Genomic DNA, 24821 nt, shown 5'->3' on the forward strand with positions numbered 1-24821 from the left:
TCCTGCTTCTTGGAAGTCTTTTCTTTTATTGTTCGTTACAGTACAGAAGATTCAGCATAGATTCATAAAATGCCCAAGGTTTTAGAGCATCCTTACCACAAAATATCAAGAGTTAGATCTAACTCTTGTTTTGGGGGAAAAGAATGTGACTGCAGCATACAGTGAGCTCTGATAGCTACAAAAGTAATTTTTGCATGAACATAGGTGAAGGCAGACAGGTTATCTGAAGAAAGTAAATGGACTTTATAGTTCTGGCCTTAATAATATGTCAGCAGGCATAGTGTATGTTCCAAAGGCCTGTTTTGTGCTACATGTAGAAAATGGTGCCTGACACAATCATGAAATACTGCAAAAAGATTTACTAACTTCCCTTTTGTGAGCTATGGAAACCAGTACTCTAATAGTAGCGTGCTGCTTGGCAAAATCAAAGCAGGACCATGAGTGTACACTGACAGAAGAGTTATAACTTGGTTATACTGTCAGATGTGTTACTTTTTATAACTAGTCAGCAGGTTTCTGAAAAGAAACGTTGGAGCATTTTAGCATGAAGTTTTATATAAGTATTTTTATGATTTTTGTTTTTCAGGAGTTTATAACATATTTAATCTCATTCATGAATCGAACTTCCTTTTTAAGTCATGGATGACAAGGCTTCTGTTGGAAAAATCAGTGTCTCTTCAGACTCGGTATCCACTCTTAACAGTGAAGATTTTGTCTTGGTTTCCAGGCAAGGGGATGAAACACCATCTACAAATAATGGTAGTGATGATGAAAAAACAGGACTGAAGGTAAGAATCAATAACCTGAGTTTGTTCCCTATTCTTCTAAATCAAACTAACCATAGAGAGCTTAAAGAGGGACTTCTTTGTTGTGGAAAACTTGACAGAAGGGAGAACTTATTCAGGAATCAATTTTGCCAGTAATTTCTGCATTACTGTTGCTGATGTCAGAGGTGATAATTAGGTTTTGAGTAAGAGCTCTCTCCATCACTACCTGTGGGTTTTTTCCCACTTTGCAGAATCCTTCATGAAACGCTTAGGATGAAACAGACTGACTGTCAAGAACTTTGAACTGTGATTTTATCACAGATTTCAGACAGAAAGCAATATTAACATACACTTGATTTGACCATATCTGTTAATTCAAACATATATTAAAGTTTTCCCCAATGTGAAATGTTCTCTTTAAGAAATGTAGAAGTGTAGTTATAACTAACAACTTGGCATGCATCTGAGAATACAAGCCTATGTGGTAGGCTTGTGTGAATTGGAAGGGCATTGATATCTTCTCACTTTTAAAAGTGCTGCTCTGAAAAGAGATCCTTGTCGCGCTTTTTTTTTTTTTTTTTTTTTAAGCTACATAAAGAAAATCTTTCATCCCAGTTTGTATTTCGGCAGTCTTTAAGCAAAGTGATACAAGTGAGGTGGTCACTCCAAATTCCATCATTTTAATGTGTTGAAAACTGGATCTTTCCTAGAGTGAGTCCAGTTAGTGTGTTCTTTGTGGGAAAGAGATAATCCACCATCGCAAGAGATTGACGTCTATAGTCACACCTACATCTTCAAAATAATGTCTTTAAAGATGATAAGAAATCGCATCTTCTGCCTGTTGGACTGGGTGTTCCTCTTTTCCTTATTAGCAGTTGTAACAGAGACTTTATTGAATGTTTCTTGATGCTTTTGCTCATCTTGCTTTTACCTCCCAGCTACTTTCTTTGTTTTTCTTGCATTCCTTTGAGCCCTGGACAAGACATGCCATTATAGCATCTGTTTTCTTTTACATAGGACTTTAAGCTAATTCTGTTAGTTAAGAGTCTCAAGATCTTACTTGTGCTTAATCTGGCAAAAATGTTCATTTACATTTTATTGCTATTGCAGAAGATTGCCACTTCACATCATAGGATAGTCTAAAAAAATTTGAAATTTTCTTGAACAATCAGCCTAGTTATCTATGAAAACTGCTGAAAGACTGTAACCTCACACTTGTCTTCCTAATGCTGCAAATACCAGCAGCTATAAATACTTAACAATTCAGAATAGTCTCCATAGTGGTGCTTACCTTGAGAATGCTTATGTGACAGTGTATGTTATTAGCTCCCAAAGTTGCGATGCATCATTTGAGACCCCAGGAGGCAGACACAGTCAACCAGATTTTCCATTTCATCCTGTTACTTCCAAAGAAAATTTGGAAACGTGAAATGCCGTAGTCTGCAGTGCTCCTTGCTCCACGTGGGAGCTATTTGTATTGCTGGTCTAACGACTGCCTTGTGGCTGTCCTGCAGTGTTTGTATGACATGCTATATCTTGTTTAGTACAATCGAAGAAATTGAAGAGACTTTATATACAGAAGTCATCTTCATAAAGCTTGCAAATATTTCAGAGAAGAATATCCTTAATCAATTTCGAACAGACTCCTGAAAATGACTTCTTAAATTTTCCTCGTATGTTTACTTCCAAAGTGATTTATAAAATGGTGGCTAAAGATATGCTGTCTCTCTTGATGAGAAAAGAAGGTTAGCACTGCTGCCTCCTGATCATTAACAATTGTAAAATAAAGTTATGCTGTTCCCTGATTTGGCACTGAATGTCACAGAGCTTTGCAGGTCTTAAAGATAAGCTTCTTTATGAATTTGGTGCCAAGACTGAGCACAATCCTTGAACAAAGTGATTCACCTTGAGCTTTTCAGTATTCCGGCACTTGAGAGTATGTGCTGTTTAGTTATTGGCTGCAATCTGAGTGATTAATGGAAACATTATACCTTAGATAAGTAGTCAGTGCGCAGGAGGAAATGGGAAGACTTTTTAGCTGTTCTTAAGAACAGAAATTGTCTTTTGTTATTGTTCTACAAGAAAAGAGACATACTATCCTAGAATATGGCTCTGTTCTTGGTATCTTTTTTTTCAGCTTGCAAATAGTCATTCAGTAACCAGTTTTACTGTATTATTAAACTGTTTATGGTGTGCATGGATAAGTGGAGTTGTGAAGGTTGTCAGACATATGTTAAAAGTACTGTCACCGTGATATCTAAAAGTGTTTAAGTAGTATATGGAAGATTAATATTAACAGTGCAACATGAGAACGGAGGTTATGTATTTCATAGGAACAAATGAGTTTTTTCAGGGAGAACTAATTGCTTTGTACTTACAACTAAGTTTGTTTGTTTGTAGATGTCAAAACCCATTTGCTTTGATGTGCCCACTAAGAAAAGCAGAAGATAGGTTCGGGTTCATGTTTGAGCATGTGTCTTTCTGGTGTTGTGTTTCTTTAGAAAAGCAGTTTGAGGATCTTTCATTTGCTAAGTGCAGTCTGAGGGTACTGCTAGAAGTTTAGGCTTGTGTTTGCTGAATATGATAGGCTGTGAAATTTGTACATCAAACCTAAGGCTCTCATTTCAAATTTGTTGATATGCTATAGTTTTAAGTAATAGTGCTGTGGACGTTAATGCACATTTTAGTTTTTGTTCTTTCTCCAAGTCCAGACAGAGAAATACTTCTTCTGAGTACAATCAGGAACCGTATTTTTCTTCACTTGGTTGTAATTCATAAATGTGTTTTGTTTTTTGTCTATGCTGAAATACTTGGTTCAATTTAAAAAGGGGTTGTCAATGATTTTTTTCCAGAAATATAATTGGCTAGCTGTTTCTGCTTTCCATTATTGTTTCTGGGTCTGCTTTTGCTCGCTGCCAGTGGGACTGAACTGGATTTATGAAAGCCTTGTTTCTGGAGCACACTGTAGAGCAGGAGTTCTTGAACTACACGGTACAACGAGACCTCTCAGAGCAGAGGCCAGCAGCATATGCGTCAGGAGAAGGGAATAAACTACAGTTCTAATAAATCCCCTGTGTTTCTGTAAAGGGAGTTCGCTACCTCCTATTTAAAGGTCAAGTAAAATTAATTTTCAGTTTTGTGAGAAATGGAGAAAACAATGATTAGGGCAAATGGCTTCTTTCCTCTATCTCAAGCAAACCTACATGAAGCATTTGTCAGGTACGCCTTGTTTATTCTTCCCTTCTGCCCTTAGTTCTGCTGCACTCTGTCATGCTGCCTCTTACTGGTTTTTTAGGTTGCAGCAAAGTTTCAAGCATGTTTACATCTTAATCTGTGCTGTTCCCACGGTATGGTGAATTTATGCGGTTGCATAAGAGACATTGGTTGACACGAAGTTAGTTGTAGTTTGTATTTTAGGCCTTGTTTCTCAGGCAGCTGGTTTGTTGCACTTGACTGTTAGGGCTATGAGAACAGCAGAGCTCCTCTAGTCCAAAAGTATATTTACTGTGTCTTTTAGAATTCTGTTTTGAGGGTAGTCTGGGCTGAGAAGGAAGGCTTTCTTAGAGGGATTCTTTTAAATTACTTTTTAAATTAAGATTTTCATGATGAGATTTTAGAATATTTACGGGACAGATTTTTTTCTTTTTATGTGCCTTTTTCATGTCACACCATAAACAACTTAGACTCATGTTTTACCTGTCGCTACTATTTTTAGGAACTTTTATTTTCAAGATCATGTTTTATGGGGTAGTATCTAGATGCAAGTTATTGATAATGATTATTTTACCAAATACAGTAGACCACTGTTCAGACTTTTGTGGCTTGTAATCTTGATGGAACAGAACATTTTTAATGTGCATTTTATGTTAATACCATTGCAACATTTAATTCTCACTGGATGTAAATTCCTCACCTTCCTTTCCAAAACCCAAAACTGAAGCTTGTTTAATCACTGTGAGCAAAAGCATGAGATGCAGTTTTTTGCCAGAATGAATTTTAACTTCAAGTTATATAACAAACAGGTCCTGTAAACTAGAAGTTACTTTAGGTTTTTTAATATACAGGCTTTAACAAGGCTGGCAGGACATTATGATTGATTCATTACATTTTCTTGCAAAACATATAAACTGTGTACAGTAAAGTAACATGGTGCATCTTCCATCATCATCATCATCATCTTTCTGACGAACGCCTGCAAAGGCATGAATAATAAACTTGATACTTAAAAGGATTATGCCTTTGATGACCACATGCTTGTGCAAGATTTTTCATTGCTTCCATGAATCATGCAAATGAATACTAGAATTATTGGGAGGAAAATGCAAATCTGTGAATTCCTGTAACTAGTTACAGGTTACTGATACTTCTATGGATGTACAGCTGAGTGAGGCAGTTACTGTCCCGCTCCTGGCAGATGATCCTAGCTAGCACATCAATGTATTCTAACCCATACCTAAAAATTACTTTCTGTTTGAGCATAAGTTTCAAGAGCATAAACATCTGACAGATTTTTGTTGTTGTTGTTTAGATTCTGTAGTAAAACAGTCACCAGGTTATTACTTTTTATGTCCCTCCTGCCTCTAGGATCTTGTGTGCTTGTTGTTTTGTTTTTTTTTTCCTCTACCTGTGAATTTCATTTTTTTGCCTACTTTCTTCTGAAGAACCGGGATCTGGGACTTTTCTTCTTTTAAAGTAATTGTATTCTGCTCTATTCTAGAGTAATTCCAGTTTCTGTTCTTTTGTTAATATTCTTGTATATTAAATAGGTACTTTTCACCAGAAAACTAATATGCAATTTACACCTTTAATGCAACATAGATAGAGGCTTCAGATACAGATGATTATTTGGAGATTGTAGGTCTGAGTGTAAAAGAGAAGACAGTAAGTAAACTTCATGTTTCTTCTTTTTCCCTCTGAACTGACAAGTTCGTCTTTGGGGATGCGATGGAAATGACCATATGTCAGAATTCTGACTTGACTGAGAAACCTCTAATCTTGCTGTAATTACTCCCGAGACATGCCTGGTGGAAATGCACATACAAATATCTAAGTGACATCTGATGTTTTGCTCATAGTATATTTAATTCATTGCAAAGCTCATCCATGTGCATGAAGGTGTTCTGTTATCTGTTCCAGTGTTATTTCAGCAATCTTAACTGGACTTCAGGTTGATTTATTTACTGTTGAAATGTGAGAACCTTGGCCATTGCTTCAGGTACTTTCAAGATAATATAATTTTCTACTGTGAGATGCTACTTTTGAGGCAGATGGAATTTGCTTCAATACTGAGATTGTGTTATGGGCAGATTTCTGTCTGCTCTGTATTCTTCCTCCTGTTTTTAACCGCTTCCTTTCTTTACTGTCTTGTTTTACAGATTTAAAAAAAAGAAAATTTTCTTTAATAAGATTTCTTTTACACTCTTTTTAAGAACTTGGGGTAGTTGCACAATTTGGATTTTATTAGCTGGCATGTAGCGTCTTAAGTCGGTAAGCTTACAGAGATGTAAGGATATAGAAATGCATATCTGCTCGTAGGGTTGAGATGATAATAACCAGCTCATAGAGTTGAGACAATAGTAACCAGCAGCAGCTGAAGTGATGGAATCAAGTACCTTTCTCTGACTGCCATCTGGTAAAATACTTCTGTAAACTCCATTTCTGTGCTTAATTTCTAAACTATGTAAAGCATCAGTCACTTGCCTATTAATTGCAGAGGAATGGACAAAGAGTTTCCTTAGATACAGTATCTAAGTTTCCTGAAATTAATGTCTTCATTCTCTTTTTAGCTTAGAACCTAATTTCGCACCATTTAGGTTGCTTCATGCTTTCATGTTTACTTCAATGAGTGCAAAGTCAGGCTGTAGGTGAGTGTTAAGAAATAAAACAACACTACCTCTTGTCCTCAGCATGATGGCATAATCCTGTTCCAGATTCTTCGCTTCTGTGAAGACTTGCTGTCTTACCCGTGAACCACGTAGCATATTTAATTATATTTGGCCCTTTCTGGTACTATTCTGAGAATTATTATAGACCACTGTACTGTGGACATCTGTAAGTTTCTTCTGTCATAAGCTAGTCTTTGTAGTTGGTGATTAAAGACTAGTTTGAAAGTAATCTCCTTACTTTTTCCAGTGCTAGAAAATTCCTGCTTTGAGCTTGTTAATTTGTTAAAGTAGGGAGGATATAACCCATACTGGTGAGCATTTGCACATTGCAGTTTGTGTTTACAGTTGTAACTAGGTTAAATTTATTAACTGCTGCTTTGGTTGGCAGAAAAAGCCATATGAATGACCCTGTGCCTGAGGGGTGTGTTTGTTTTTTTTTTTTTCATTCAAACAGTTTTTTTGTGTCCCAACTCTGTTTGTGGCTCTTAGATTGTGGGGAATGGAAGCGAACAGCAGCTGCAAAGGGAGCTTGAAGACGTGCTGATGGACCCACCCATGGAGGATCAGTCAAGTGACCGGGACCATGGAGAAGAAGTTAGAACTGATGGAGATGGGGAAGAACCTGTTGTCCTTGAAGCTTCAGCATCCTCTACCATTAACCCAGTGTCGGTGGCAGGACTCCAGAAACCAGAAATGAGTTTGCCAGTGAAACCATCTGAGGGAGGTTAGAAAGAAAATGTGGAATGCCTGGTGGTATCTTATGAGCTAGCTTTTTATGGGGAAAGGAAGGAGAATTTATGTACAGGTGTGTCCACCAACCTTTCCCCATTTCTCCCATTTTAATCAACTAGTGCAGTAAAAGCCAGGTTATGTGATGCAAGAGTTAACATATGCTGAACTGTCCTCTCTTCTGAAGACACTTGCTGTACTAGCCTTGAGAGGTACTCTGATTTCTTACCTGGCTGTATAAAATTTTAGTCTCTTTAGCTCGTCTATGCATCTAATTGCTGTAATGAAAATCAATGGACTCTTATATTTAAAAGAAGCCCTCTGAGTGAACTGGTTGTAGAGTTGGGATAGCTGAGTTGCTCTCTGCCATCAGCAGCTCACTTTCAGGCAGGGTTTTCCTATAGTATTTTGTCCTGACCTGACTTTCTATAATGTGTTTCTTGATTGCTTTTGTCATTTAGTTAGAGATGAGTCAATCTCTGATAATTTTCTTACATATACCTTGTCTTGCTTCTTATGTTCCACTTTGTGTCTCACCCTAGACTGTGAGGATTTGAGCCCTTTTACACCTATGACAGATGAGGACAGCGTGGTGTTTAGCAAGCTCACCTACTTAGGTTGTGCCTCTGTGAATGCTCCCCGGAGTGAAGTGGAAGCCCTCAGAATGATGTCCATCTTACGAAGCCAGTGCCAGATTTCTTTAGATGTGACTCTGTCAGTGCCTAATGTCTCTGAAGGAACAGTGAGGTATGAAGCTCGCTCAGGTGTACTCCATGACTGTGTACATTTAATCTTATTTCCTTTTAGCAAAGGAAACAAGCTACCAGTTTACCTGGGAGGAGACATGAGCAACTTGGGATTTTGTTTAGTGGAAAATGTGGGTTTTAAAGAGATCTGAGAAAAGTGATGCTTTGAATTTGTTTGCCAAAGACATTTTACGTTCAAGGATCAGTATGAAATACTATGATGATCCAAGGTGTCCCCAAAGCCATAGTGGGAGTGGTTATTGCTGAAGACTTTGGAAATAGCCTGGAAAGTGTTTAGTTTGTAGGGCTGGAAAATGGCTGATACACAAGGCTTAACAGGGATGAGGCTATCCATTGCTGCGTATTAGTGTAGCTTTTGAAGGCTAAGCCCTGAAAACTATGGGGAAATTATTGGTGGAAATGTCTGTTGCATTGTTCCTTTTTATGCTGTTCAATTTATATATAATTACTCTGGTCAAGTTTTGCAGTAAATGACAGTCAGGAGCTAGTTTCTTTGTGATGTACTTTCGTCTGTAGCTATGACATTGTTAAAGCTTGCAAGTTAATATCTGGCTGAAATAATTGTTCTGAAGGTGCAAGCTTTGGGGTTTTTTTCCTCTTTCTCTCATTTAACAGACTTTTAGATCCTCAGACGAACACAGAAATAGCAAATTATCCAATCTATAAAATCCTTTTCTGTGTACGAGGGCATGATGGAACCCCTGAAAGTGATTGCTTTGCTTTCACTGAAAGCCACTACAATGCAGAACTCTTCAGGATTCATGTCTTCCGATGTGAAATCCAAGAGGCTGTAAGTTGAATCTTTTTGTTAAATGATAATTATGTACATGTAAATGTTATTACTGATATGAAATTGAAGTATTTCAGGCACGTTAGAAGTAATGTAATTCATCACTTTTGGCTTTTTTCTACCCCAAGTTAAGATAATTATAGAAACCTTAGGTATGAAATAAGAATGCATGTTTAATAGTTTATCCTTTTAAGAAGCGTAGAAAACCAGTTAATTAGATGCTAAAGCTGAATTATTTTTGTACAGTTACTTCTCATTTTATTCTTTAGTGAAAATTCAGGTAGGTTTCAGCCGATGCATTCTGTATGTCTGTGGCTTTCTGATCTTTCTTTGGTGCTGTCTAAACACAGGTGAGCCGAATACTGTACAGCTTTGCCACTGCCTTCCGTCGTTCTGCCAAACAAACTCCGCTCTCAGCCATTGCCACCCCACAGACTCCAGACAGTGATATTTTCACCTTCTCCGTGTCATTGGAAATCAAAGAAGATGATGGGAAAGGTTATTTCAGGTATAGATTCTTCATTCCTGTGTGTGCAGCATCTGGTTCTGTTGGAAAGCGAGTGAATAAAGAGTGTGAGTCTGAGGTGGTCGCTAAATTCCCTTTTTGAAAGTTTCCTGTTCTAGTTTAAATGAATCCCAGACATAAACATTTTTGGGAAGTAAAACAGTGATGTCCCTCTGGACTATTTCATCTTTGTTGTTGAACTGATCCTGGTGCTACCTGCAAAGTGCTTCTCATAGTTTGTATTTTTCTTTTGTCTTTAAACCCTTTCCTGTGCAATGTGTTTTAAGTTGTTTTCAGCTGAATTGCTGCTGAAGCTGAAAATGCATCATTGTGACTGTGCTCTCATATCCAGAGTTGTGCACGTTTTCGGCCAGGTTTTCAAAGGTGCTGAGGATGTGTGAATTAGTGCAGGAGGCATAAGGGTGCATATTTTTAATAAAGTCTCATGAAAGAAAGCAGAGAAAATTAGAAACTCTGAAAACCTAAATTTTTAATATAATTTTGCTGATCCCAAAAAGATAAGTTACTCTCCAGAGAAGCATTCAGCCAAATCTGTTTGTCACAAGATACATTTACTTTTAAGACCTAGTACAGGGTTATTACTGCTTCATCAGCTGAGAGCTTGATGATCAAGATCTCAGACTTGTTCCCACATTGCTGTTCCAGAACTAAATAAAGGTGTAGTTGTCCATAATGTGTTTTTTTGCTCCAGAGATATGGCTCTGTATGCAACCCAGTATCAGAAAACAACCATACGATTATGAATTTGTGATCAGCAAGTGTCTAGAATTCAACAATGTTGTTTAAAACCCTTTCTTGAATAGTTGTTTACTTACAGTCATAGGAAAGATGTTTGTGTAGAGGCAGAAGGTAACTATATAGGAACATAAAGACCACTTTGCATTTTAACTTTGGTCATTAGGTTTGATTTTGCTCCATGAATGGGATAAATTCAATTTAATCTTTCTTAAAATATGTTGAACAGAGAGAATTCTCTAGCGACGTTTGAGAGCAGAGTGTAATAGAACAAATCATACATGCTGGGCTTCTTCCTCTTTACATGATAGTGCTTTGGTAATTACTGGAGTTGCATAGTTCAGGCTGAAATCTTCCAGTGCTGCCCAGGAAAGGTAAATTTCTTGAATGACATTGCCTATGTAGACATGATGTTATTTTTAGCCTAGTGAAAACCCAGCTTTCCTTATTTTCCCCCTTGTGATTGCAACTTCTAGTTACATTATGCATTTTAAGAATATGAAGGATAAATCCTTCATCTATACCCATTTCCCTGTGATTTCTTAGGATTGACCTCTGTATTAGTTATTGAAAGCAGAAAAGAAGGCAGAATTCAGCTTTGTTCTCAAAGATCATCATTAGTTCTCCTTGGTTTTGCTGTGATCTGTTTCATTAAAATACTCACCTGTTCTGATCTGTAGTGTTTCTTTATCAATATGAAAAAAGATTTACTAACAGAGCTTGCCTCTGTTTCTAACGGGTTCTGTTTTCTGACTGAGTTCTCAAAATTTAATTTAATTTTTCCTCCCCCCCCCCCCCCCCCCCCCCCCCGAACCAGGTGTTATTAGCAAGTGGTAGTGTAGGGTGAGAGTATTAGAGCAGCTTTTCACATTGTATTGGCTAATGCTGTTTTCATGTTAAGTCTGATGGTGGATAACCTTGGTTTCTAAAAAGACCTTTTTTAGTTTATGCTAAAAAGTTATTTTTCTGCTTAGCCTATACCCAGTGCCTTTAGATGTTTTATATAACCATTTATAGTGTTCTGTAATTGCTGGAGTGTCTTTATTTCAGTACAGCATGTGTGCCAAATACTCTGACTTGTTGAGCACTTTGGCTCCTAGCCACAGCTTCAGAGATGTTTCTCTTCTGGGTTTTAAATCCAGCTCTAGTTTTATTTATTGAGTGAATAAATCCCATTTAATAATCCAGTAGTTATTCAGCACTCCAAAGGACTGCTCAAGTGTTGAAACTGAAAAATGATTTAGCTTAGGGCCTGAGCCTGAAAAGATACTGACGGCTCTTAGGCTTGGATGCAGCAGCGGCTGCTGAGGTGCACGGCGGGCAGAATCGTGGCTGCAGCACACGGGGATATGCCAGGTGAAGTTCAGTCTTGCTGGCTTGGTGCTAATGTCAGCATAGCCACAGCAGTGCAGGGTAGTGTAAGCCAGCCTAGGATTTGATGCTTACGTGGTTTCCAGAAGCTGTGCTGGTAAGAACTGTTTCAGTCCTAGCCAGCACGGGTATGTCAGCATGGACTGTAGGCTGAACCTCAGCCTTTGCTATGGAGATGTATCTAAAGATCTTGTCAGCCACAAAAATACAGCTGCATTAGGAGCGGAACAGGGCATTTGTTTAAAAGCTATGTACCTACTCTGTACAAGGTGAAGAAAAGTGGATTTTTGCCTCCAGCTAAGCAGAATCCTACCTACATTGGGCATACAGTACAGGTTTTAGTTCAAATAGCAAACTTTATCAGTTTGATGTTAATCCTCGTAAGACCCTTCGCGTGCAGACCCATACTCACCTGGAAGTTGAGAGAACGCTTTCCATGTACTCAGTCTCTGAGTACCTGACCCTGTCTTGGCTCATCTACCTTCACTTGTCACTCTGGGTCACTAGTAGTGCATTTCTGTCATGCTGGGGAAATGGGGTCTGATGGCATGTACTGGCTCTAAGTATGTAAATCCACTGTCCTGACCCTGGAGACAAAACTCCTGCTGACAGTTAAAGGCAGTCTGTTATTCCCTGGCCTGGGTAAGCACCCACTGTCAGAAAATAAACCCAAGTTTTGTTTGAGGTGTTAAACTATGGGCAATACTCCACCGTCCATTTTGCAACTTCTGGGGGTAACAATGCATGGTTTGAAAGTCTGAAATAAAATAAAGATTATTTTTATATCCAAGAGAAAAGTGAACATGCGATTGACTTAAAAAGAAAGTCAAAACCCAACAGTCTCAATTTATCCAGTATTTAATGTAACTGTGCTGCTCAACAGGGAATATTGATGGTAAAACTTTAGCGTGTGTATTGGCATTGAAGTGTAATTCTAGGTTTTTCCACCACACTATCCCCTCTTTTTGCAGCATTTAGGAGAAGGGGTGCTCTGGAGAAAAAATAAGGAAAATAGTCTAAAGATTGGTGCACTTTCTTGGCTTGTTGGCTTATCATGTGCCCCAGCAATCACCTCCCTTGTGAAAGCAAGCAATATGCAGTTTCTTATAAGTAATTGCTTAACAAATAATACATGCATGTTACGTGAGGAATCAATATTTAGAAACTTTCTTGAAATGCTGATGGAAGTCTAACAACACTAAGCCACACAGTATAAAATCATGGGTTTTATTCTGCAAACTAAGTGTCCTTGGTTTTCACCTAATGATGGTAAAATAACATCACGTAATCATGTTACCATTTCTTTCATGTTAATGATTGCAGTGTGCAAGGAAGAAAGGTCTTGAGTGCTTTTGTGTAAAAAGCTGGCTTCACCAAGTGTCTCTTGCTGGTTTTGATACATGCAAGGAATACAGATAAATGACGCTCTGAGGTTTGTTGTTTTGTTTTTTTTTTTTTCCTTTCCTGGTAAATAACAGTGCGGTTCCCAAAGACAAGGACAGGCAATGCTTTAAACTCCGCCAAGGAATTGATAAGAAGATAGTGATTTACGTCCAACAGACAACTAATAAAGAACTTGCTATTGAGAGGTAATTTCATAAATTTTTAAAAATTCTTTATCTGTTTTGATGTTTTGTGTTCTTTCCTCTGAGGCAGCAGATTAGTAATTGTTCTATTAATACTCCATTTGTGTAATTCAGTGCCACACCTCTGTCAAGTGGGATTGTGCAGAAGATCACATTGACTTGTTTCAGCATGTGTGTGGCAGGGGGCACAATACAGGCGCAGTCCGATCTTGCACAGATCTGGCTGTGGAATCAGTGGTTGCATCCCCTCTAAATACCCATTTAAAAATCTTTTTTAAAAAACATACTGCTTTTATTTTCAGTGGCCAGTTTGTCTTAAATGCTGAGGCTATAATCAGTGACTGAGTTATTTCAATCTGCTTTCATTTAATCTCTGTTGCATCTGACAATATTGTTGTATGTACGCTTTGAAGCTGCCACAGTCTGGAATTCTAGAATATGAAGTGTCTCTGAGGGAAGGGGGGAGCTCAGACTTCAAATCTTCCACTGCTTAGAAATAAACTAGCAGTTTTTAACTATTGATGAAGTTTAGTGCTGCTCATACTACAGAGAAAAGATGCAGCTTCTGCCAGCCTTTGCAGTCTGAAATGAAATGCGGGACAGTGTGGTAAAGCAGAGGATGAAGTGGAATATACCTGTGTGGGCCAAAAGTCTTTGCAAAATGAAAACATAAAAGACAAGTCGTTGCACTTTATTTGGAATTTCTTGATTCTTGTCTGTATCAAAGGGTAAATTCTATGCAAATATGTCTCAAAAAAAGAAAAGAAGGGAAGAAGAATGCAGTCTAAGTTGTCCTGTGGGATAAGGAACCCTTGTTAGCAGTGTCTATATTACACTGTCTTGTAAACAAAGATAATTGAACAACTTTCCAGGCTACTGTAGGCAGGGTAAAATCATATTCTAAATATGCTTATGAAATCTTGCTTGACACTTAATATTGGCTTGACATTGTTTTGCTTGACATACTTGATGCTGCTTTCAAATGTCAAGGTTTGTTGACATTTGTTATTGGATTCATGGGCTGCTTGTGATGTATGACAGCAAATATTTAGGTAAGGAATGTTAGTGGTTTGTTTATGAGTAAGTCTAAATTTTGCCATTTAATTTTTTGCCTGGTTTTGCAGATGTTTTGGCCTTCTCCTTAGCCGTGGGAAAGATGTTCGGAGCGGTGACATGCACCTTTTAGATTTGGTAAGGATCTTAACAAAATTCAGTAATAATTTTGATAACGATTGTGTGTGATCTCCGGATAGACAGAAAAGATTTAGATGCTTATATACACTTGTTGGTGGGGATTGATGCTGTTGCTTATGCTATTGAGGTTGAGGCCCTGGGAAACTGGGTTGAATTCCTGCCTCCTACAGAGGTAGAACATGACCTGATGCTTGGTCAAGGGAGTTGCCCAATTTTGCAGTCTGTCATGACTGTTGTCAGTTAGGGGCCTGAAATAAGAAAAATGGAGCCTTATTTTTGGAAGCGCTGAGTATTAAAGAGCTGTGCTTTGAACATAAAAAGTTTTATAGCATACTTATCACTGTAAAAATTGAGGCTTAAGCGGCTTCAAACATAACACTGAGAATTAGTGGGCACTTTTATGACTCACTTCTCCATCTATAAAATGATGAAAGACATCATCTGACCTCACAAGTGTGTTGTGAAAACAAACTTGCTAGTATTTATGAAGTACATGCTTGTTACAGTAGTGAGTACCCAAAAAGGTCCAATACTACATGAATAATTTTGCTTTTTACCGGGCCCAGAAAATAAGGCTGGTAGGTAGACAGACACACTGAACCCTAAAGATAAAATATTGACTTGGTTCTTAATAGCTGAATAACTTGTGTTTTGTTTGCTGAATAAAGCTGGATCTCAGGATATTTTAGAGTAAAATTTATTATATAAAATAACTACTTAGGATAAAATAAAACATCTGGTGTATTAAAACATAGTGAAGTAGAAGGTATGTTAATGTGAAACATATGCCAAGTTTACAAGTTCAGCAGTTTGTAAGAGAGCGTTCTGATTTAGTTTGTTTTCTTGTATTAGAGGCAATGAACTACATCCCCGAAGTTTATGATTAAAGCCTTATATGTTTAAATGCTTTACCACTCAGGCAGGTGTTTCTCTTTTTTTGGTTTGTTTTTTCTGGTTTTAGTGGGGTTTTGTGGTTTGGGGTTGGGTGGGGTTTTTTTGGTGGTTTTTTTTTGTTTTGTGTGTGGCTTTGGGTTTTGGGTTTTTTTTTTTCTTTTTCCCAAACAGCAACAAAAAAGCAAAGCTTCTGCAGCTTGGAGTCCTGTCTTTCCAAGTACTTGGCTGTGATCTCACCTACACCTGTGTGAGCTGAAAATTGCTGTCAAATGGCCACCTCCAAAATGAGCTATTGGTCTTCAGGTCTCACTAGACAGACATTCATACCACATACATATATAACAATTAGTATTATTTGGCATTTTTATGCTATCAGCAAGGACACCAAAGATTGCATGGGAACTCTATTCTTTTCTTCAGAGATGATCTCTGTTACAGGACTGTGTCACATGGACTTCAGACGCTTGCCCTTCTCTTGCCAGTGTAGTAGCTGTTTTATGGGGCTGAGACTTCATAATGTAGAGATTTCTTTAATTTAAATAAAAATACATAAACTTACCTTGTTTCCAGGAGTCCATGGGTAAAAGTTCTGATGGGAAATCATACGTGATCACTGGGAGCTGGAATCAAAAATCTCCACACTTCCAGTTTGTAAATGAAGAAACACCAAAAGGTATGAACTTTGCCAGATGTTATCCCTAGCCAGGGCGAATGACTTACATAGTGGGCATTGGATCAATTCTCTTTTCTTTTAAGATGAATCCTACAAAAAGACCTTCATAGTATGGGATATATTCTCAGAAAGTAGGATGCCAGATGTAACATAAACATCTAAACAAAATAGAAGGCTAGAAGAAAGCTCCTGCGTTCAGTAAAAATACCTTGTAAGAATGACTGTATCCCAGTAGGAGGCTGTGTAGGTTGGGGACAGGATGCAGATGCTTTGTGCACAATTAGAGCTTCTTAAGAATCCCATTGAGAATTGCACTAAATGGCTATTGCAGGTCTCTTCTTTGCTTAGTTTCTGTGGTCAGCTCAGATTTTTCTGAATCCAAGTTTTTAATTAAAAAAGAAGGATTCCTGTACCTATGAAAATGAAAGTAAAACACTCCCAACTGTAATCTGAAAATAGCTGATGCTGCATTGCTCTCTTCAGTCCTGAAACAGATCTGTCATTACTTCTTTTAAGATGTCAGCTGAATTATCATCTTTTCAATCTATTGTCACAGTTGTATGCCAAAGGTTGGGGAAGTTAATAGAAATTGACTGGGCAAAGTCACAAAAGTCTGCTGCTGGGTGCAGGTGGGTGCAGTCTGCTGCTAGATTGAATGCCATCCTACCTAAAGGACACAATTTATCATTTAGTACCAGAAGAGATCTGATAGGTCACTGAGTCCAGTTGCCTCCGTTTGGAGCATCATACTGTATAGTCAATTTTCTGAATCTCACAGCTGAGATGGTCTTAAATGCTACCTTTAATGTGGTGGGACTTAAGTAACAAAACCCAACTAAAATGTAATTAGGCTAGATGGCAAGAGATCTTCACTGTGGAGTTAAGTATACAGATCCTTTATAATGTTTAATGAAGATTTTTGATACTTTTCAGTGGGATCTTGAAAAGCAAAATTTTTATTCTCTTTAACAAGAACATTTTCTTGGCTTGAAGACTTAAGTTTCCTTACTCTCTAGTGGATAGTGCATAGTCATCTTATTTTCGTATTTTGAAACTTCTAGGGTTTTGAGATGTTACATTAGGGAAAAAATTGAATTCTGCAAAAAAGTTTCATTTGTTCTTTCATGTTACTAGGAAAGAGGTTATGGAATATTTTGTTTGAAATATTTCTTTTAATACTATTGCTTTGATTTTTCTCTCTAGATAAAGTACTGTTCATGACTACCGCTGTGGATTTGGTGATAACTGAGGTTCAGGAACCTGTTCGATTCATTCTGGAGACTAAAGTCAGAGTTTGCTCACCTAACGAGAGATTGTTCTGGCCCTTCAGCAAACGTAGCTCTACTGAAAATTTCTTTCTAAAATTGAAACAGGTATTTATTAAAAAATAAATAAATAAAATCTACAGTTAATTTGGGATTTGGCAAGGTTGTTTTTCAAATATAACTGTGGCACAGTCAGTTATATTGTTTCAAGACTTGAGAGGTAGGTTTATGGTACAATGCTGAATAAATGCAAATGCATTGAAGGTAAAGATAAATTGTAGTTATTAGTGCCTGTTGGCAGATCAGAATTTCACTGTGGCTTTTTCTCCCTATGATTGGTAAAATCTTTACTAATATAACGTTCATATTTCAGCATTTTACTCCTGAATCATAGTAGTATAATAAACGCTCTTCAATTTTAGAAAAGCTATCCTTCATTATGCTAATTGTTGCTGGCTATCTAAAGTTCCCATTAAAAGCTGGATGTTCTCATTCCAAAGCAAATTTTGATAGCTTTGATGAGGCTGCAAAGTTACATAGAGGCTTACGGATTTTCCAGCCAAACCACAGAAATAAAAGGAACAGAGTATTTATCTGCAAACAGGGGCTATGCTGAGAGTTGCTTGCATAAGGGTATAGTAGGGTAAGTATGTAAAATTAAGGGTTAAGAGAAAAAAAAGGCTTTGATATAATCCTGGTGACATGCTATCTGATATGTCACTAAATTGATTTTATCATACAAATCCAATATATTTTATTATTTTTTTTAGATGAGCAAACATCCACCTGAAATGAGAAAAAAAATTATTCTTTGTGAAAGGCTGTTTTCCCCCTTGTACATGGTTGGAAGCAGAGATTTCAAACATACCCCAAGTTTGCCCTGGGGGAAAAAAAAGACCCAAGGAACCACAAAAAAATCCCCAGAACTTGTTAAAAACTTTTACTGTTTTTTCCAACTTACTTTTTTACCCTATCTACTAAAAAGGAAAGGATTATTTCTGTCCAGGATATTCATAATAGCAGTACAAGGCAATAACTTAGTCTCAAAATAAGGCTGGAAAGTTGAAGGTCCAAGTCACTAAAGAGATGATGTACTTGAAGTAGCTGTTCTCCTGCTTTAGAAATTATTGTTCTGAAATTAAAGTCCTGTTTAAAGCAATGGAAATATATAGAAGCAAATAACAATGTGGATGTATGTCCTCTCTTAAGGTTTTATAATTCTGGGTGCAGCCCAAAAAAGCAAGGTTGGAGTCCTGATTTCTTGATAAGTGTTCTTTTTAAAGAGGTTTTGAATTAAATAACGAGTCTTTTAGTTCTTTTTGCACTTTTCTTAAGGTGCTCGCAAATAATGGCATCTTGGTAGTAACAAAGATGAGGTTCACTACGGATTCTTTTTTGTGTATGTTGTATTTTTTATGTAAAATATGAATAAACATTTTGGAAACTTTCCTTTAGAACTTCCTTCAAAATTTAAGGTGGAAAAATTCTTCATGGATGAGATCAGTCTTTTTACTTAGGATATTTTTGAGGTGGAGCATGGAAATGTTGAACAGTTAAGGCTGTTGGGCTATAAATATTCTACAACCTCCAAAAGGTGCCTTTTCTATTTGGCAGTTTAAAGGAAGCTTATCTTACTTAGCTAATTCTGTATCTTTTGTCTTAGCAAATTCACAGGCATTGTGACTTATCTTAGCTAACTCTCTTTTTTCCACAGGCACTGTCAGGTTATCCAACTTCCAGTGTTTACTAATGGAAGATTATCAAAATTCATAGTGGATGCAACAAATATAGAATGTACTGCCTGATAAGCCTGGAAGGGAAACCTATTTCTATGGAGTCATGATTAGCCTATTAAAAATACAGCTGTGTAGAATTGGCTTATCTTACTTTGGCAGTGTTTCTTTATTCGGAAATGGTGGAAGCAGAGGGATTTTATTTGCTCAGATTACATTTAGTGATTTAGTCATTTTTAGTTTTGATGTATTTCTCTTCATTTTTAATACTCCAAAGGATAAATTTGAGCACTAGGAGCTTAGTGTAGAGTATAATTATAAATCTTATTTCCCTCTTTTCTTCACCTTTCCTTTTCTACTCTCTATTTTTATTCATTTATGAAAAAAAAGTTCCAAATCCTTAGACTGTATTAAAATTTTAGAACCACTTCACAAAGAAAAATCTTCCTTTAAAGGAAAGGAAGGTATCAAAGCATTGAAAATTAAGGAGAAAACAGAGCCATGTAATAGACTTTGGGACTCAACAATTTGTGTTCCTGCAGCAATGTATACACACATACATGACTTGGAAGCATCTCTAAAGACAATTGTCATGGTGGGAAAAGAGATCCAAATAATTTTTATTAAAACTCTCCTTTTGCCACCATCAGTATCCCCAGAAAGTTAAAGAAATAAATTACACATAATTTTAAAGGTTTGTTTTTAATTTTCCACTAATCTTTAAATAAAGGCAGAGTTGCTTCGTGTTAAGGAACCTTCCTCTCTTAGACCGTTTGTTGGACAGATGCATTTACAGCTTTAAAGATCTATGCATTTGTGTCCAGTCCACTTACAGTTGAAAAGATGAGCTACCTATGCATGGCAGACCCCAACGTCACTTCTGCTCTATCTGTTACAGATACTTGTTCCTTTTGGGTGCAGTATGCTTACAGATTTTTCTAGGGCATTAGGGGTAGAAACACTTGCAGGCCTGTACTATGCATTAAGTGTGCTGCAAGGGTTGAACATTCCTCACTGTAGCATGTGATGAAAATTGCTTCTCAGCTCCCCTATTCCAAAAAGAGAAGGTAGAACCTTATGAATTAATCTAGGCATTTGTATAGCTTTTCTCAGTAAAATGAAACTTGTTTCCTAGATAAAGCAAAAGGACAGAAAGAATAACTCGGACACGTTATATGAAGTTGTGTGCCTAGAAAGTGAGTCAGAAAGGGAGAGAAGAAAAACTACAGCAAGCCCCTCTCTTCGTCTGCCCCAGTCTGGGTCACAGGGCTCGATGATTCCTTCTCCTCCAGAGGATGATGAAGAGGAAGGTAAGAAGTGGATTGTATGCTTTGTATACTTGGAAAGAATGGGCAGTTGATAAATAACATAGTTATGAAACATGTCAAATCCTTTCCAGTCAGAATCTGGCCTACTGAATTTTATTTTTTTTTTTCCTTGCTTTAATGCTGTGAGTATTCGATAACCAGTACCCTCGCATTCTGGATCAGCCTCTCCCTTGTGTGACACTTTTGTGTCTCTACTTTTCTCAGCCCAGGCCTCTTGAAGCCCCCAGTATGATATATTTGGAACAATGTGAAAAGAGGCTGCTAAAAATTTGGGATTATCATGTAGCTTCTGCCCCTCCTCGAGCAGCTGTGAACAGATTTGAGAGTACAAATGAGAAGGTGATATTATTTGGAAATAAAAGCAAGCAGCATATTTTAGTGAAGGGGCGGGTATAGACATCTGTAATACATAAAACTATACCAGGACCTGCCCAGCTTGAAACTTAATGCTTTTTCAAGATCTTTTTTCTGCTTTTAAAAAATTCTCTTAAACCAAAATATGGACTAGTTCTGACTATATAAACATCTGGCCTTACAGCTCTGAGCTGAAATGTAGATGACTTGGGTTTCTGCTTTTTCACTTTTTCCACTGGCCTTCTATGTGGCCTTGAGTGAATTGTTTCACTTCTGTGCTTTAATTTCCCTTCTTGGTGGGGAGGGGAAGGAGGGGATAGCTGGTTTGAAAATTAACTCCTTTGCAAAGTGTTATTCATTAGCAATCTCTAGCCACTACGCTAAACCACAGTGGTATTCTTTTCTAGACCAGGAATATACCTATATTTTGTTTACAGTTGATATGACTTGCATTGTTGCAAGAGTTTGCTGACAAGTTCAGGTGTCAGTTCAGAAAGCATAGATTTAATGAAAAAGAATATATTTCCTCATTACTGCAAAACCAATGTTGGCTACTGTATCAATGAAATGTAGGTTTTGTATATGATACTTGCTGTAAGTGTTTAAAAATATCTGGGAGTACATCAGTTAGTATTGGTTTCAAAAAGAGTTACTGTGATTATGCTAATCCTCCCCCTCCACCGCATTTAATGTGTTTCATTCAAAAAGCTGTTTAATTTAAGCCAAGGAAGTTACCAAAGAGTAGTAGCTTTCGAAGTAAAAGTACAAAACATTTAAAAGTAAAATACCACGTGGACTTTCATGGATCTGCAACAACATGCCAAGTCTGCAGCTGCTTGGTGGAACCATGTTGATTTTATTGTCTTTTTTGCTTTTACAGTATTGTAGCTTTTCACATACAGAAAGTTGTGCTCTTTGAGAATTTTTGTAGCCTTCCAAAAGTTTGAGGTAGAAGAATAGAATTACTTCAGTGGGAAGGGACCTCTGGAGTAATTGTGCCTCCCACTCAGTGTGAATCCAGCCAGCTAGATTGTTCAAGGCCTTGTCCTGTTGTGTTTTGACAGTCTCCAATGATGAAGGTTCCACAACCTCTCTGGGCCCTTTTATCAGTTTGGCCACCCTCATGGTAAATTGTTTTCCTGATTTTTAACCAGAATTTCACATGTTGCTGCTTGTCTTCTGCCTCGTGTTACATCACTGCGCGCCTCTGAGAAGAGTATACTTCTGCCTTCTCTGCGTTGAGCGCCCAAGCACTGCACCGCAAATGAGAGGGAGTTCTTGTGCCACACGCTGATACGGTTAAGAGAGCGACATTTAAATCTGTAAAGGTAGAGTAATGGCTGTTGATCTCATAGCATCTCCTCTATTCTGTTGGCAGACAACGACGAACCACTTTTAAGTGGTTCTGGAGATGTTTCCAAAGAGTGTGCAGAAAAAATTCTTGAGACGTGGGGAGAGCTGCTGTCCAAATGGTAAGTGGCAAAATCACATTCTGAAAATTACAATTCTGAATACTCTCATTCTGTTTGCTCCTTCTGCTTGGAGTTTTTGTTATTTCCGGAAGCCAGCTGAGATGAGATTAGTATGAATTTAGTCCTCTATCATCCCCACAACACCCCTTATTCTCTGGCTTTGTGTTTTCTGATTTCTTCAGAGGGTGTTTTAAGTATTTTCATTTCTGAGTGCATGCTTAAATACTGTGTAGAAATTCACTTGTGCTGTGTCTTTAGGTGGTTCTCTCTTAGCATGTGTATTTTGGCTATCTGTGAGTTTCACTGGGATTTTATTAAAGAAAAACCTAAACTAAGTAGTATAAAGAAAATACAGCCCTTTGTCTTTATTTTGCATAGATCACTTCCATTCCTCTTTGTAATTCTGATGTAGTTCACAGCCAATTTTTCTTGCAGCTGTCATATCTTAGTAACTGTAGCTTAAGAATATGGGAGATTTGTACTTGGATAGCGAAGATGCTTTTCCTCCGTTGTCTAAAGGAAGATGGCTCCAGAGCCTGCCAAGAAGGAAGTGCATGAGCTCTTCTGGTTTTTTTTCCTAGAAAATGCCAGTTTACAAGAAGAGTGTTTCTTGACAGTCATGTTGCTAATGCAACACCTGTCCTCCTTTCATGAAGGATCTTTTATTCATCTTGAAGTAGCCTGAGCAGTTAGAAGAAAGTGATGCCGATTGTTGCAAAATTCAGTTTTGGGGTTTTTTTTTCCACAAAGGGGGATGACAGGCACAACATCAGATTGAGCTCAAATATGCTACATTTTGACTCTGGCTTTGGTTGTTGCCTTCTGCTTCCTAATGTTAGAGGTGCAGCGCAAGGGATGTACAGCAAATCAAAGATCTGTATAGAATGTTAGATCTAAGGAGTAGGACAGCAGAGATTAGAATAAGTCATGCACTTTAGCTGAGGAAAAGTATTGATGTGACCACTTAGCCAGGATTCTCTTTAAATTAAGGTTGTAACCATTTAGCATTATTTTTTTATTTTCTGCAATTACTTAGTACTTATTTGAGTAAGTACTTTTACTTCCAGTTTGGTTTTGCACTAATGTATTGCACTAACTTGGTAAGATAGCGGACATCAGAAATGGACACATTCGTAAGAAGGGGAAGGCTATGGTAAAATGATATATGATCCCTTTTCCCTCCCTCTCCTAGACTTGTAGAAACATCTTTAACAGATGAGCTCTATGCATCTGCTGCTGTGAGAAGGTTTCTTTCAACTTGAATTTTTTTGTAATTCTTCCAAGGACTCAAAGATAATTAAGCCACCTGACTCCTATTGAAAATGTTTTGGCAGCTCTAAGAGGATATGAAGTGCTTCTGTGCTAATGCTGGCAACAACTTTAATATGTGTTAAAGGGCTTTCCTTCTTAACTAAAAACGAGTATTTGGAAGTGATGATCCTTGAGCTTTTAACATAAGAGGATTGAAAATCATAAAAATCAGATTTCAGGTAGTTTCATGCTAGTTTTGTAGAATCCTGTAATTAGATTTGTGTAGTAATTAAATATGCATTGGTATTTTGTGATTTCCAAATAATATTTGGCTCATAATTCGTAACTGCTGAGTCACACAACTTTCTCATTTCAAATACTTTGGAAGAATCTCGTAGTGTGTGGCTTTTAGTCTACAGCCTTACAGTTCATGGCTGTATTCATTGGAACTAATGTTGTACTTATTCTGATCCAAGATTAAGGCAAAGCAGTTGTATAGGACTTTACAAAGAATTCGAGTATTTTGAATATAACAAGTATTTTATATAATATATATATAAATATTTATATATTATAAAGGTATAATAAATGCTCTATAAATATATGATATATAAGTCTATAGATATGACTGTATGTAGATACAAATGTAACTCTTATATAAGTATTATTTTTATTATAGTTGATTTTGTTTAGAGAAAGCAAAGCGAAGGAAGACATTATGGTCGTAGGTTCTGTGCAATATATACTGATTTAAATGTCCGCATTGCTCGTCTCCAGATTACTGTGTTGGAACACTGTAGGCTGGAGAAGGGCAACAAGGAGTCCCAGTCTGTGTAAAATCATCATCCACCTATCTGTTAGACTGTTAACAAACATTATTAACTACCAGTGTATTGTTAAGAAGATAATGCGATCAATATGACATAAGTTCAGGCTTTTTGCCTGGCTTTGTCTATCAGTCTTCTTAATCATTTTATCTAGAAGCTTGTTTTTTAGTAACTGCAGAAAAATTGTAATTTCTTTGATTTAAGGCCTCTGTCTTTGGGGGATTTTATGTATAAGCCACGAATGGACTGTTCAGCTTAACTTTCTGTAGCTGCATAAATTATGTGTAGGTTTAGTTTTTACAACTTGCAGTGCTGTAATTTATGAGCTGTCACCGGTCTCACTTGAAAAAACTGTTTAGATGGGACTAGCTTGTACAGTGGAAGCTGCTTAAATGCATGGATGTAGATAGATAACCATGTGAGATTTTTTTTTTTTATAGCTCTGTTTGCCTGCCTTCTCTCCCTCCCTCACCTAGAAGGTTACCTGCCTGCTTGGGTGTAGGAAGTCTAGAGAGCAGTATATGCTTCTGCAAACTAATTCTTGTTTTGGTGTAATCCTCTGAGCTTGGAATCGTATGGTGTGCTGTCTGTCCTCCAGTTCTAGTTTTTGCTGGAGTGTTTTGGTTTGTTGAGTATTTTATATATTTATATTATATTTAAATTTAATGGAAATC

General features: G+C 37.3%; 1 protein-coding gene across 3 annotated transcripts in view; it reads left to right on the top strand.

Annotated features, from left to right (window-relative positions):
• RABGAP1 (RAB GTPase activating protein 1) overlaps nt 1–24821 on the top strand; it is a 75507-nt gene that overhangs the window by 6438 nt on the left and 44248 nt on the right. For 2 of the 3 annotated variants that reach the window (XM_069771237.1, XM_069771238.1), the window contains exons 2-12: nt 587–788; nt 7142–7376; nt 7924–8128; nt 8764–8938; nt 9289–9446; nt 13049–13159; nt 14281–14347; nt 15815–15917; nt 17121–17290; nt 20051–20225; nt 21976–22069. In XM_069771237.1, the coding sequence (XP_069627338.1) occupies nt 639–788; nt 7142–7376; nt 7924–8128; nt 8764–8938; nt 9289–9446; nt 13049–13159; nt 14281–14347; nt 15815–15917; nt 17121–17290; nt 20051–20225; nt 21976–22069 (1643 nt within the window). In that variant the 5' untranslated portion in view covers nt 587–638. The remainder of the gene's footprint in view (nt 1–586; nt 789–7141; nt 7377–7923; nt 8129–8763; nt 8939–9288; nt 9447–13048; nt 13160–14280; nt 14348–15814; nt 15918–17120; nt 17291–20050; nt 20226–21975; nt 22070–24821) is intronic. The other variant, XM_069771239.1, reaches the window with a different exon arrangement.

Source organism: Haliaeetus albicilla, chromosome 26, assembly GCF_947461875.1.
Source record: "Haliaeetus albicilla chromosome 26, bHalAlb1.1, whole genome shotgun sequence".
In the NCBI taxonomy this organism is placed as follows: domain Eukaryota; kingdom Metazoa; phylum Chordata; class Aves; order Accipitriformes; family Accipitridae; genus Haliaeetus; species Haliaeetus albicilla.